The 15,000-nt window shown below is 45.8% G+C and overlaps 1 protein-coding gene across 1 annotated transcript; it reads right to left on the bottom strand.

Moving 5' to 3' along the window:
• Positions 1-6,274: 6,274 nt before the first annotated feature.
• On the bottom strand, positions 6,275-8,827 carry nkx2.3 (NK2 homeobox 3). The gene is made up of 2 exons (XM_076285163.1): positions 8,249-8,827; positions 6,275-7,148 (listed from the first exon to the last, which is right to left on the bottom strand). The coding sequence occupies exons 1-2, from the start codon at positions 8,628-8,630 to the stop codon at positions 6,529-6,531; spliced, it is 1,002 nt and encodes a 333-aa protein (XP_076141278.1). The 5' UTR covers positions 8,631-8,827; the 3' UTR covers positions 6,275-6,528.
• Positions 8,828-15,000: the final 6,173 nt, after the last annotated feature.

A 15,000-nucleotide genomic window follows, 5' to 3' on the forward strand; every position in this document is an offset into this window, starting at 1 on the left:
AACATCCACATAACATTCCATCCCATAACTATCCACGTTCACATACAAAGTCAACATTACCTGTTATGACCCAGGCTTTGCACAGATTTAGCTATGTGAGTTGCATAGGCTTTTGGATGGATGCTTCTGTAATGCTTTGTGGTTTTGTATTGTTTGATGACATAAGAGAATCAAATGCACTGATTGAGCCCTGACCAGGTTTGGTCAATTGAAGTTCTCAATGACAGCTATGTAGCCTGCCCTGTGTCATTAGCACCAATTGAGCTATGTAAGAAGTATAATGGATATGTGTTCAGTTGTTTGGCAATAAACAACTTGGCAGACATTTTCCTTAATTCATATATGAATAAAATGTAGGCATGTCAGAATTACAGTCATGCCTCTTACATAATGTAGCCTATAGTGCTTTTTAATGTTTGATGACGAGATAGAGACATATGTAGACTAGCAATATAATTTTAAAGTCCTAATGATCAGCCTACTTATTTGTATGTCCCGCAGCTGACATGGAACGTTATTAACCGGTTCGGGAACTTTATTTTTTTGTTCTAACCGGTTCAGGAACATCCATTTTAGGGTTGAACCGAAAACCGGAAACGTTAAAATACTGTTTCTGTTCGGAACGAACCAATCGGGAAAAAATTCTGGTTCAAAGCCCTGGTTATGACATAATGTGCCAAATAAGCATTTGGGTTTATTTAATGAAATTATCAAGTTCATTTCACTGTATACCTGGAGTATGAAGGTAGTGTTCTACACCATGGATAGGATAGGGAGCATCAGTAGGCTACACTGTTATAGGCACAACGAGGACCATTTATTAATAATAATAATAATAATAATAATAATGATAATAATACTAATTATTATTATTATTATAATAATTATGATAATAATAAAGCTCTTAGCTAATAATTAATAATACAAAAATAAAGCTCTTACACAGACTTACATAGACAATGACCATTTATTAATAAGACAGCTTGCCTTTTTGTCTCTCTATCTCTGTCTTTTAATCTCTCTCTCGTGCGTACACACACACACACACACACACACACACACACACTGTATCATGCAGAACACATAGTGAATACCCAGACAGACAGTGTTTTTGTGTGCTCCTGGCGATTGCTTTGTGGTGCTTTAGTGAAAAGTGCTTTTGAGGAAGAGCTCACTTTATTCCACTAATGTAACAGCATGCGCGCACGTATCGGGGAAGCAAGGCCATAGATTTTTTAAATTCCGAGGTCAGGGGCATCGCTAGAAATCTTGTAAATTTATATAAAAATATTTAATACATTATAGCATAATTCACACTTACAATACAGCCTATTAGGCCGAAGGTTCATGTAACAAAGTAGTCTATTTAGGCCTATGCAAGGCTAAACCACACAAAAGGCTGAAATGTAAAAGGGTTTAATGATCATTTGCCAACAATAACGTAGAACCATAGATTTGTTCAGTTTATAACATGTTTTGTTTATAAATTCAACTAACACACTTTTTTCCAACAAACAATATTCTATTGTTTTTTAGATGCACCTGTATATCTCGAGAGCCTTTTCCCAAATTGGCTTTGGGGACATTTCTACTGGCCCCTGCTCCATCTGTTATTAATGTTCTGCTTCTCTTCAGAAGAGTAGCACATTCTGCATTTATAAATTGCAGGGTCACAGGCTGCAGAGATTGAGACCTCTGACACAGTGAGTGTCACATCTGGACTCTCACTCACTTGGGAGAGCCCTTGGCCTATTATTTCCCTCTCTTCTCCTCACTCTTTCTCCTCAACTCCCTGGTTTCTCTCTCATGTCTCCTGTGTTGGTAAATGATCAATAATTGATATCATTTGACCAGGTTATGTTTGGGCCATGCTTAGATAATATCCATGACAGCATTAATTATCCATCCAATCATTAATGTAGCTTCATTTTCAAAGTAGGTTAGATAGCATCTCCACTGAATTTCAGCATAACACTTTTCTTACAGGTTAGCATCTCATTGGTAGTGCTATTGCATCTTTATTCTATTTGGCCATTAACTGTTTCACCTTTCCTCCTTCTCTTTGTCTGCTTAACTTCTGCTGACTTTCCAAACGTTAACTTTGTTTGTTGCAGCCTTCACTCAGGTCAGGTGAATTAAGATCATAGGCAGATATTGACACCCGTTGGTGCCGTTTAGTTGTATCTCCTGTGCTGAAACCAAATCTTTACCTGCGCCTCTGCTCTGTCAACTTGAGCGCATCGGCCAGATCTGCGCGCGCACGCTCGAGCCTGGAGAGGTATCGCTCGAGCTCGCATGCCTGTGCTTGAGAGAAGGCGGCTCTCGCTCTCGTTTGAAGACCCTCTCGTTTTGGACTTGAAGTGACTTCCTCGTGCGCGCACTCCACCAGCATCTTGTGGTGGCGTGGCTGCGCACTCGCGTGGTTAGTGAACAGAAACGCCCCGACCACAGACCGGCGCAGCCTGCATTTCTAAGGGATAACTGTCAGTTTACCATTTCTCCCGTGTGTGCTGCTGCGTACTATGTCGCCGCTGTCAAATTAGCTGCATGCTTTATATCCATCAATCTACACGTGTACAGTAATATATAGGAACATACTTTATTTATCAGCGTTACTGCGTGATGAGTTTCCATTTGCGTGCAGCAACAAAACTATTCACCGGACTTGTTCTATAGCCTACTGAATAGCCAACATGGGCTCACACATATTTAGAAATAATCTTATACACGCGCTGTTTTTTTTCTAATACACTGCAGATTACCTGCGTGCATTTGCTGTCCACGCGACTGCGACCAGGGAAAGAACTGTGCTCTAGGTCGGCTAGAGACACAGAGCTCACGCCGTTCCGCAGATCTCCAACCCGCCAGTCCTGGGAACTCCCCGCGAGAGAACAACGTAACTCCAAGACGCATGCTTGAGAATAGAGAACGAGGTGCAACTCCGCCTTATTGCACCGGCGAAATCTCCGTTGCTGCCGGAGAACAAACCCGGCGTGATGAAGCGCAATCATGCTACAGTGTTTCAGAGAAGCTCGTGCGATTAAGTCGCTGCGGGTATCGCCTTCCATCTGCGTCGGTAGCCTCCGCCGCCGCGGGCGAGGAGGAGATGTGCGCGCGATGACTCCGCCTTTGCTTACTTTAACGTAGACCTGATTAAATCCTCCGAGCTCCACTAGCCTGCCTGCACTGGTGTCCGTGGATGTCGTGTCTGATGTCTGTGGACCGGTTTTGTGATGATGACTGGTCATCTTGGCCACGGAATTCATTGAGCATTTTTAGATTTAATCTAATTTGTGAATGTCCTTTTGCTTTTTCCAAGGCAACATGCAGGCGGTTGTAGCTAGGACACCTCACTGAGCAAGAACACGTTTGTGTGGTGTGTGTGTGTGTGTGTGTGTGTGTGTGTGTGTGTGCGTTTGTGAGAAAGACAGAGTGAGAGAGAAAGAGAGAGAGAATGGTCGTGTGTTTTTGAGTGTGTGTGAGTGAGAGAGATAATGGTCTTATGTGGTGTGTGTGTGTGTGAGAGAGAGAGAGAGAGAGAGCACGGCGCAAGCAGCAACTCCACCTCTAGTGGCGGTAGTGAGGCACTTCAGGTTCTCTGTAATGGAGGCCGAAGCTGACATCTGATCAGCTCAAAAGGTATGTTTTCCACCCACGGCATGTCGGGGCAGAGCCTCATCAGCTCTCTCTACCGGTCTCCTCCTAACATCTCTGTGTGTGTGTGTGTGTATGTGTGTGTGTGTGTGTGTGTGTGTGTGTGTACTGTGGGGAGCTTCTTGAGGGACTGAGGCCAAACATCTGACCTTCATACACACTACTACACAAACGCGTGCTCTAAGGCTGTGGCAGGTGGGCTCTATCAGACACGGAGAACCGGGAGAGAGAGACAATGAGGCTGAGTTCTAAGACATGGCATGCAGGAACCAGTCGGACACGCAGACCAGGGAGAGAGAGAGAGAGAGAGAGAGAGAGTGAACAACGCTGAGTTGTAAGCGAAGGGCCTCCACGTGTCTGCACGGATGTGTTGGTGACATGGGCACTGGAAGTGTATGGTGACACTCACAGCATTCCACCGCCGCGCGCATCACTGCCGCGGAGGACTGGAGATATGCCTGTGCGTGCCTCTTGGGTCCTCTCCAGCGCGGGCTCGAGAAGCTGCCTCACCAGGCCGTCCTTCCCATGACCCCCCGCCCCCCCTTCAGCTTTCAGTCGGGCCTATAGTCGAACCCACGCCGGCACTTTCACCATTGGTTTGATGGTTATGGTGTGATTCCCACACCTCTGCTGTTAAACCCGTTTTAAAGGGATCCATCCCCACGGGATCCATCCACCAGAATGGATCAACTGCGCCATACAGACATTCCATCACACAAAGGACTCGCGCCGATTAGCGGATGACCCAGCGGACCTGTAATATTGTCCAACGGGAGCTATCGGTACCTGCTCTACCGACGCAACGTCTGGGCCCATGAGCACGAGGAGATTTTGCCGAAATTTACGAAATAGACCACTTCTACCAGGTAGATCTCAGCTCGTGCTCTCTTCCATGCACGTGAGCGCGCAATGGCGCGAGCATACATGTCCTCGGGCGTCGCCACTGTGACGCCAGTCGTGTTTATCCACCTCGCGCTGTTCTCCACCTGACACAGGTATGCTCGTGACATGACCTCCTCATTTACCCGACCTAGAGCTCGTGCTCTGTCCTATCAGTGATCTTCGCTGGAGAAACCACACCAGCCGGACGCCCGCTCCTTATCAGATTTCTATAGTTGATCCGAATTAATGCCAAGGGCGGGCGGCGCATCCCTGTCACTGTGAATAGTCTGTTCTGGAAATGAGTGTATGTGTGTGTGTGTGTGTATGTGGGGGGGGTCATGTGTCTGTGGTGTAGGGGTGCATGCATTCACTCCAATGTGTTTCTACATTCTAAGAACTACTAGTGTCTAGTTTGCGTAGGCCTATTGAGCAGATAATTCGATCATTCGTTAAATAACATGTATACATGTATAGCATTTAGCATTCGATATATCACATGTATATGACAATGCAAACTGCACCCTGTTTTTAAACAGACATGTCTCCGGGTCTACGGGTCTCACGCCACAGAAACCACCGGAATCAGAACTTCTTCGCGCCCGTCAGACCCATTCTCTCCATGCTCTCAAACTATGGCCTCGTGTGGGATTCGCTTCGCGTTGGTGCGCCGTTTGCGCTGCATCCGCTGTTTTTTTTATGTTGTTGTTTTTTGATAATCTCTTAAACACGAACATGTTTAACTTGACTTCCAGACTTGACTTCCAGCTCGATCGGGCTGCTGTCTGGTGTTGCAGTGGATTAATTCTGAAAGTTATTTCTCTGTGTGTCCGAAAGCTATTCTTAATTCATTCTTTTTTCCCCATCTAAAATATGGGACATCTCACAGACATCTTCATTATGAAGATGTCTGTGTGTGTGCATGGTCGCGCTCGAGCGCGCGCGCGTGTGTGTGTTTCATTCCCGGGCATTCCGGCCCCGCCGCTAGGCTCTGGTTCCCCTCACAGGGCCGCTGGCCTCTCGCTGACAAGCGGAGACAGAGAGCTGTATACACGCGGCTTCCCCCGCTCCGCGACCGTCCACCGGGCCCTACACTCAGCCCCCAAACAAGGCCAAACCCCCATTCATATTAGCGTCACATTAACACCCTGTACTATTACACTCTGTAATAGTAATAATGATACTAATAATAGTAATAATAATAGTAGTAGTAGTAATAATAATAATAATAATATGTTATGATATGAAAGATATAATATGTGCAATTACAATGTATGCATGTAGCATACAATTAATAGGCCTATGTATGTTTTTTTATAAAGATAAAGATAGTCTCTACAACAGGAACTAGATTCCTTAAAACTCCCAAACAAACTCAACCAGTCCTCGCCTGGCATGTGTGAACAAGCTGTGGGTGAGAGTAATTAAATTAGTTATTTTAGAATTCTAACTTGCCCCAGCTAATTTTTCAAATGCCTTTTTTTTCGTTTCGTTGACATTTCGTTTTGTAAATTATCCTCTGTTGTGAAGAAACGTCGTCTGACCTGACAGAGAACAACCAATTACAATATCCTTTATTGAAATTATTGTATGCATAAATTGAAGTCAGTGTTAAGGGAAGTGTGATTATATTTCAAAAGGATCGGCTGACCGTATCAGTCGCAGAGCACTAACCATTTGGAACTTTCCAGGACACCGACGCGCATTTCCCCCCAAATGATCTGCAGCCGAGGTCATGATATCCAATGATTTAAGCAATGGTCGTATTTATGAAGTGACATTCAGGTGTGATATTTATAAGCAACAGTCTTCATGTAAAAATGACACCAATATAGCATGTTTATATTGTCACAAGTGCTGCTGGCTCCTCGCGAGCATGAGTCTGTGGGCATTAATATATCAGTGAAGCGCATCCTGCGCTCGAGTCTCGCGCATCCTCAGCACCAGCAGTCCCGCGCCTCTCCAGTCTCGTGCTCCTGTGCCCGACCTGCTGGGCTACCAGGCCCGGATGCCCTGCAGCGTCCCCTGGCACTGCGGCACGGGAGGGCCCTGTGGTGCGGGAGGCTGAGGCGCTGCCCCGAGGTTTGGCAGGCCCATGAGCGCGCTGGCAGAGGTGCTCGCGGGCAGCGCCGGGAGGCTGGAGTACGTGCAGCTGTAAGTGTTTGTGTAGACGGGATTGTTGTAAGTGTACGCAGGGTAGCTGCTGTATCCGTACGGGCTGGCGCCCACTGCATATGTGGCGTTGTAGTTCTGTGATCCCGCGAGGCACGGCTTACCATCCCGAACCAAAACGGGCACTGCCACGCGACGAGGTGGCCCGGCGTGATGGTGTCCTGCCATCTCGAGGGTCTTGTCCTGGCGTTGCCGTTTGCACTTGTAGCGGCGATTCTGGAACCAGATCTTCACCTGCGTGGACGTTAGCTTCAGCGTGCTGGCCAGGTGCTCGCGCTCTGGGGCAGACAGGTAGCGCTGCTGTTTGAAGCGCCTCTCGAGCTCGAACACCTGAGCTTGGGAGAAGAGCACGCGAGGTTTCCGCCGACTCCGCTGCCTCTGCGGCCTGCCGTCCGCCTCCTCGGGCTCGCTCTCCGGTGCCTTCGCGAGCGCCATGCAACTCTCTGAGGAGAAGAGGCAACCGTCAGCGCGCGGCTCACTCTGTCAAATATGCAGCTTAACACTAACACACAACCACCTTTATATTTAACTCCTTTCAAATCATGTTCAGCAATACTGATTGCAAGTCCATTTAAATATAGTATATCCCCATTATTTGACACAATGTTTAACATACAAATTTAACAAATGTTGTTATTTGAGTTATTGAACAAGTCAGTGTGACAACACTATTTATTAACTGTAGTCAACACAACTCTTATTTAAAAACTGTAGTTAACAGCGCAATTTTAAAAACTATATAAATACATAAATAAATCTGCACTTTATTCGGGCTATAAAACACTATAACAGCAAACTATTTAACAAAACTATGCTACTAGCTCTTTCACAACATAACAAAATTATGTATACACACACCATACGAACAACGCCATAACACACTAGTTATGACAATAATAAATACAACAATTACATACATAACTAACTATTTCCAAACACTGAAAGAACACCACTTTAACCAAATTACCAACACTATAAAATGTAACACTAAACAAAATTATAAAAACTATAAGATGATCTTATTAAGATCGACACTATTTTAACAAAATTACCAACACTATAAGATCAACACTGTTTTAAGAAATCTTTGCTTGTCGCTCTTTTACAGCACTCAACAATTTTTCCACGCTTTATGTCAGAATTATTTAGCTACTATTACTATTACTATACAAACACTATCACTATACAAATACTATTACTATACAAATACTATTAGCCTACTATACAAATGATGCACCATCCCGCTATTACAGCATTACCAAAACAATACAGAAGAGAGGCCTTACCATGTAAACACACAACGGCACAATTAAATTAAAATAAATAAGTCGTTTATAGCCTGTTCAATTCATGCTGATTATAGTTTACTATAGTGTGCAATTATGCACACGATAGTTGGAGCTTAACTTTCTTAAGTAGCCAGTCTCCAGATATGTGCGGCTGTGTGAGAACTCTGGGTTTGTAGGCTACCAGCACTTGGCTGGCGACACGAGGCTCTCGGCTACACAACTAGAGCGAGATCAGAGGAAATCTGAGCACTCACTGGCCGTCTCGCGCCCGTCCGCCTCGAGTTTGGGCTCCTCAGAGTGGTGTGTGAGCGCGGGCGCGCCGTACAGCTCCGGGGAGAGGCTGGAATCCACCAGGCTCTCGTGCTCCGACAGGGTGTTTAGATACGACATCCTCTCCTCGCCATCGGAGAAGCCGGGACTGTCTCCGCCACCGAGAGCGCACGCATGAGGGGTGTGGAAGTGCTGCTGCAGTTGAAGTCCGTGCTGAGCGTGCGGATGCAGCGCGAGCTGTTGCTCCATCTTCAGAATATCCTTGACAGAAAACGGCGTGGAAGTGACGGGGCTCGGGAGCATCATCAGAGTGTGTGCGCGGGCAACCAGCGACGGCCCTCCTGTGGACACGGAGGGTTGCAACATAAAGACCTCCGGAGCAATGACTTTATTTAGACATTCTGCTTTCTAATATTAACATTTCCCAAAATATTTACAGATCAACATGTCACGCGCGGCAAGAGGAACGGCTGGGAACGGCTGTGTCTGGGCAGGCTCGGGGAGGGTCGTGAGGCGCTGACGCCGGGGTCCGTGCTGTCTGTGGCCAGGATTTCACCGGGAGGCGATGCGAACGGGGAGGCTGGTGACGTCACACTGTCAGGGAGGGACGTGCTCTCCTCATATGGGTGGGACACCCCCCCCCCCACCCCCCTCACACACACACACACACACACACACCCTTGGCGCAACGCGGATTACTTTCCAATTTGAGAAGAGTGGGGCTATGACCCGTAGAACCGATATCAGCACATTATTTGTTGTGTGATAAAGAGTGGGAGCTAGCTCGCGTTTGTGGCGGAGAGGCACGATCCTTCAGACGGCCTGAATGTTTAGAAACAGATCAGTTTTCCCGCCAGTCACCGTACGTGACGCAGACTAGCCCCGTTAACTTGACACAGTAGTGCTGTTCTAGGCTTGGCCAAATGAAACCTGAGTGGGGCTGATGAGCCTGTGTTTTACGCTTCAGAGCCAAACGGCATCTGTTGGTCTCGCACACCCGTGTGTGTGTGTGTGTGTGTGATAGCTTTGTTTGTTCCATGTTTCATCCCGAGTGTAATTATGAGAGTTTACCACATCAGTGAAGTGTTTGGTGTTGTCGTTAATGAGGTCATCAGCTCCTCATTGCCCCAAGAGAGTCGTTAGGCGTGTTCGCCTGATGGAAACGCCAAAAAGGTTTGGTATAGTCCGGAGCTCAGAGACAGTAACTGAAACGAGTTGAGACCTATTCATAATAACATAATGCTAATAGGCTAATAATAATAATAATAATAATAATAACAGTCTGTTGTTGTTGTTTTTTATGTTGTCCACCCAAAAACCCGAGCAGCAATAGTAGTTGTTGTAGTAGTCAGGTAAATCCTGATAGTTGTTATAATATCCGAATAGGCTCTTATAGGCCTATAATAGAATAATAGCCCAGGTGCCTGATATAAAGTGTTATAGCGGTTGGTTAGCCGCAGAGGTATAGTTGCCTATTTGGCTATACATTAAAGCGCATCTGACCCAGCAGCCGCATGTGACCCCACCGGAGACTGCAGACTGGAGCTCTCCGCAGATGGACTTGGGTGTCGGAGGGATTCTTATAGAATAACTTTAGTAGGCCTATACCTGATCATAGACACCGCCTCTAAATACTTACACTTAGGCCCGCACACTAAGACACGGCGGAGTGGAACAGAAGGTAACTTGTCTCCGCTTGAAATGGCAGCGCGAGCGGCATCATAGCTTCTCGCGGTCCCGGTCGAGATGGAGCCCGAGTGGAGCTGCATCGCGGAAGAGTGGGAATCGCCATCTACCACCAGCGAGATATTTCAATCTTAACATTTCTGAGGAAAATAATTTCCCTACAGTGCTGATAACACGACCATGACGCAATGGCTACAGCCCCGGTGAGTGTGTGACTAGGCTTTATACAACCCAGCCGGTTTATAATAGCTGTTTTGAATTTATGTTTGAGGCTACATTTGATTTATGACACAACCTCGCGGATGAAAACAAGTTTTCCATTATGGTCCTCCAAATAAATAGCCTTCTGTTTTTTATTTTTAGTCTATATCACTTTACACATATTATTATTGTTGCTATAATAATAATAATAATAATAATAATAATAATAATAATAATAATAACCTGTATTAATATTACTGCATAGACCAATATTCATACACTTTTTCCAGCTTGCGAATGACCAATTAGGGAATGCCTATACAGGCGATGATGACTAATTATTTTCGAAATTATTTATACCATAATAAACCGCATTATAGTCGATGTGAATGTGCCAAGTCTATGATTTCGTTAAGATAGATCACAATGGTCTGTGTCTCTTTAAATATAGCCTGATTATAATGAAAAAAAATGTCAAAGTAATTTCAAGGTTTAAAAATGACCTAGAATATTTCGATCAACTGGAATGAGAACAAATCGCACACGGCAGTCTGGGGGTGCCTGGATGCGGCCTTCTCGCTGATGCCCTTCTCTTTGATTATATTTATTACATTTTTATTTTTTGTTTATTTTATTTCATTTAATTTCATTTCATTTTAGATCGTCTAGTACTCATTCATGACTGCCGGCTCCGGATAGCGCTTTATCTTCTAGTTTCCCTTTTAAAGGAGACCCGTCTCCTCCCCCTCCAGTCCGCAGATTAGTCGCTATCAGGCCGCGCTGACTTTTGAACCCGACCTGTGAAAATGTAAATATGACCATCTCTCAAGCTCCAGCCGGGATGAGGTGACGTTCTCCAGCTAAGCTCCAGTTGTAAATAATTATTTTAAGTGTAGCACTGCAGCCGCTTTCGCGTCAGATAGATAGCCATAGGCTTAAATCGGAGCTTTAGCCTGGAGTTTAGGAATAAGGCAGTCTGATTTAATTGACCATATCGTGGGCACGTGATAATTCGATCACAGGCATCAATAATTGCATTTCTGTTCCCGCGTGCTTACCGGGTTGCGCTGATGCCAGAGCTTCTTGTCCCGAGTGGGATGAGCTCCTCGGTGGACTAAAATGGACATTCAGCGGAAATTTCAAATCGAGTTAGTCCGTATTTTCTCACTATTATTTACCAAGTAACTTTTACCACTGAACTGTCTTAAATGTGCGTGAGCATTTGTGTGTGATTGTAGGTCAGGTTTGAAACTTTACAGGACGTCTTGACGTCGGATCTTGGCATGTTTACGTCTTCCGGACTGAGGTCCACTTGGACATTTTCTTGAGTCACCAGCACAGTCAGGCTCTGGCCCTCAGTCCACGGCGCAACCGCGAGCACAAATACGCCAATAGAAGTGTATTAAAATTCAGCTCATTGCTAGGTGTCCGGTTAGAGTGATGTGATGATGCTCATGTGTGGTAGAGCTCGCGGGACTCGCCGCTGTGATTTAAGCAGAGACACTCAGAAGTCACACCGGGTCAACCGGGTCACGACGAACCGGTCCATCATGCACAGTGAAGGACCAGAGCTCAGAACAGCACCGAGAGACAGGGATAGATTTAAGGAATCTTTTTGCTCACCCTTTAGTCAAATGCGTCTCCACATACTTACACAGCAGCTGGGTCTCGCGCCACTTTCCAGCCTCGTGGCCTCAGCAAAGAGAACGAGCCCTGTCAATAAAATGATGACATAATTACTAACGTTTGTTTTGTCCCTTTGATAATTCCTGCGTCTGATTAAACGACTCTCCATCCCAAATGGAACCTGTTCTAGAGGCCGACCAGTTGGCCTGTGGAGTTGCCAGGCTGTGGGCCCGGCGATGCGCCAGCGTCATGCATCTGACAAACCTCTCTTACCTGCGTCTCACGTGAGTCGCCGCTGAACCAGTAGTCAGGTGCGCGATTGACCGGCGCCAGAGACAAAAGCCTGCTCGCGACTGAGAGCCGAAGAGAGGGGGAAGCGCTCGAGCTAATCCCATCCGCTGGCCATCAACGAGGCTGTTTAGATTAGGTCGCTCGCGCCTTCCCGTCGACCTGTGGATAAATGCCTTAAAAATGGGAGCGCGCTGGGCGGGGGAGAGGCTCGCTTCCCCCTCGTGTAAACAAGATTTCTGCGCTTGAGCTACTTCAACGGTAATTACTCTTTCACTCACACACACACACACACACACACCGAATGACTAATAACAAAAAGGATAGTTAGGTTAAATGTTTGTTTGTCAGACGCCTTAGTTCATAAAATGTAATACATGGGCCTATAGATAGATAGATACGTAGATAGATAGATAGATAGATAGATAGGTAGATAGATGAAAACATACATACATACAGAAACAGTCTGAATACTAATGAACTCTTCTCACTCTATCTCAATCAGAAGTGCACCTGCGTGTGAACATCTGATTCCACCTCTGCGCCAATTCCACAGCTGTGTGTGTGTGTGTGTGTGTGTGTGTTGTCTTTGTGAGTCTCAGGTTATTACAGGGGAATAACATGACGGAACGAGTCATAAGTCCCCGGTGATTAATAGCAGGGTGTGCGGCTCACCTCTGTGCCTTCACGAGCTGTTGCCTAAATGGACCACTACACTGCCTGTGTTTGCAGTCATTCAGCGGGCGGCCCGTAAGGTCAAGCCCAAAACCCATGTTTTCCCAACGCACGTGTCTGAGTCGGAGTGCTTTGATCGGTTTTCTGACGCGGGGGGTATGGTGAGCTAGTTAAGTTGTTGTGTTTACGCTGTCAGTCAGCACCTGGAGAATTCGCGGAAGGAGTCAACATGCGCCGGTGTGGCCAAGCGCTCGAGAGCAAGCCGTGTGGCGCCAGGCGCGCCACGGCTGTTTTGTGTGGCTTAGCATGACGGGTGAGCTCAGGACACCAGGGCGGCCAGGTAACAGCGCGAGCAGAATGGAATTCGTTTAGCTCCTGATCTGAGCAACACCAAAGACATTCTTCACTCTGCGCCGGTGTGATAATGACTCGGCAGTAAAACCGAATCTAATTAAATTGATTATAGCTTAGCCTATTAGTAGGCCTAGCACATGTGTGAGTGCGCTTATGAACACGGACAAAAAGATAGCGAGAAAGTGATACAAATATATATACTTTCAAAATATAATTTTATACACTGAGATTCTCCGTTCACTGGCGGAACTACGAAAAGCCGCAACAAGAGGCAAATTGTTTTTTTAACAGACGCGTTTCTCTGACCCTCACAATGAGAAGGGTGCCCTGGGAAAGTAATTTTTGTTTTTATAAATATTTGGGTTTGTTGATGATGGTTAGTTAATACTAAACATCCACTGCAAGCATTGTTTATCGACTTTTAACAGCCCAAAACATTAAATGTTAGTCCACAAAGTAATGCATCTTTCATAGAGGTGCTCTGATCTGGGACACAAGAGATCTGTTTAGCAAAACTCCCTGGGCTTATTCCGTGGGCTAAAGTAAACATCAATTAGAAAAATATTTATTGTTAAAGAATAATTGCCACACAAAAAAACATTATGGACCGACCAGCTAAGAGAGAGAGAGAGAGGAGGAGAGACGAAATGGAACAACGTGGACATTCAGGAAAAGGAGCCATCGGTCATTAAATAAGTGACCGCGACAGTTACCACTTTTAACCGGCGAGATTCGGTAAAGCAGGACAGTCCAGCGCTCCTACCCTGTTTCTCCCTAAAACACTCTCTCCAACCCCTCTCCAGCACTGAGACTCAGTACAGTGAACCAGTGGGATTTTGCTGTAGCCTAAATGTTGAACCGTAGGTCTACACCAAGCAGACAATATCAAGTCTCAATTAATGCACATAAACCCGACAACAACATGTCAACAACCACAGCAATTTGTACTCTACATTATACCAGTTCATGGGGGCTGAGCTATTTGAGTGTAATGATAAACATTACTAAAGATGGGATATTTTTGTAACATAAAATATGACATGAGTTTCCCACGGGATAAATAAAGTAGGCCATGTATCTATGACTCTATGTATTTATCTATCTAAATGAAATGAAACTAAATTAAATAGTATGGTATATGATTAATGATAATTCATCATGAGGAGACTAGCCTAAAAAGGTATAATGGCCTGAACTCACCTACACGTGTGTGCCTCTCTTTCTCTCTCTCTCTCTCTCTCTCTCTCTCTCTCTCTCTCTCTCTCTCTCTCTCTCTCTCTCTCTCTCTCTCTCTGTGTGTGTGTGTGTGTGTTTGTGAGAGAGTGAGTTAGAGAGTGACGTGTGTGTGTGCTTGTATGAGTGATGTGTGTATGTAGCGCGAGGCACTGTTGGGGCTATTAGGGCCATTAGCGCGTGCTGTCTGGCGCTGACCCGTGACGGCTAGTTGACCGTGAAGACGCCGCTGGACTCCATAGATCCCTAATAGATGTTCGCGCGCAAACAGACGATCTTATCTGGCCAGCGGATGGAGAGGAGACTGACACACTCGCAAAGATGAGATACACACTCGCGGAGATGAGATACACCGTCGCGGAGTTGAGATCTTTTGTTTCGCCTTCAGGTAGACTGCAGAGCCGTGACGTGGGCCTTCCTTACACTCGTTTTTTCTAATAGATTTATTTTACTTTCCGACTTTTTATTAATTCAGACCGGACAGCCGTGACTATCAGGGCCGCCAGCTGATGAGCATTAAACGGAGGCATCATCTATCCATAGGCCTATTTAAGGCCCGCTGATAGCCAGCATGTTGTGATTATTGTGCGGCTCCGTGGTGTCAGAGAAAGTAGTCTAGCCTACAATTCTAGAATTTTCCTCTTTCCTAAAGACGACCATCCGAACAGAATTT

This window comes from Alosa pseudoharengus, unplaced genomic scaffold (assembly GCF_046254945.1).
Source record: "Alosa pseudoharengus isolate Yale_2024_CS ecotype anadromous, Long Island Sound unplaced genomic scaffold, YU_APseudo_1.1 YU_APseudo_1.1_scf_15, whole genome shotgun sequence".
NCBI classification, from domain to species: domain Eukaryota; kingdom Metazoa; phylum Chordata; class Actinopteri; order Clupeiformes; family Clupeidae; genus Alosa; species Alosa pseudoharengus.

Bases quoted from the DNA above. Each gene is read 5' to 3' on its own strand.
- nkx2.3 (XM_076285163.1), bottom strand. From the start codon at position 8,630: ATGTTGCAACCCTCCGTGTCCACAGGAGGGCCGTCGCTGGTTGCCCGC. The intron at 7,149-8,248 runs GTGAGTGCTCAG...TCTTCTCCTCAG, and splicing joins GGACGGGCGCGAGACGGCCA to AGAGTTGCATGGCGCTCGCG.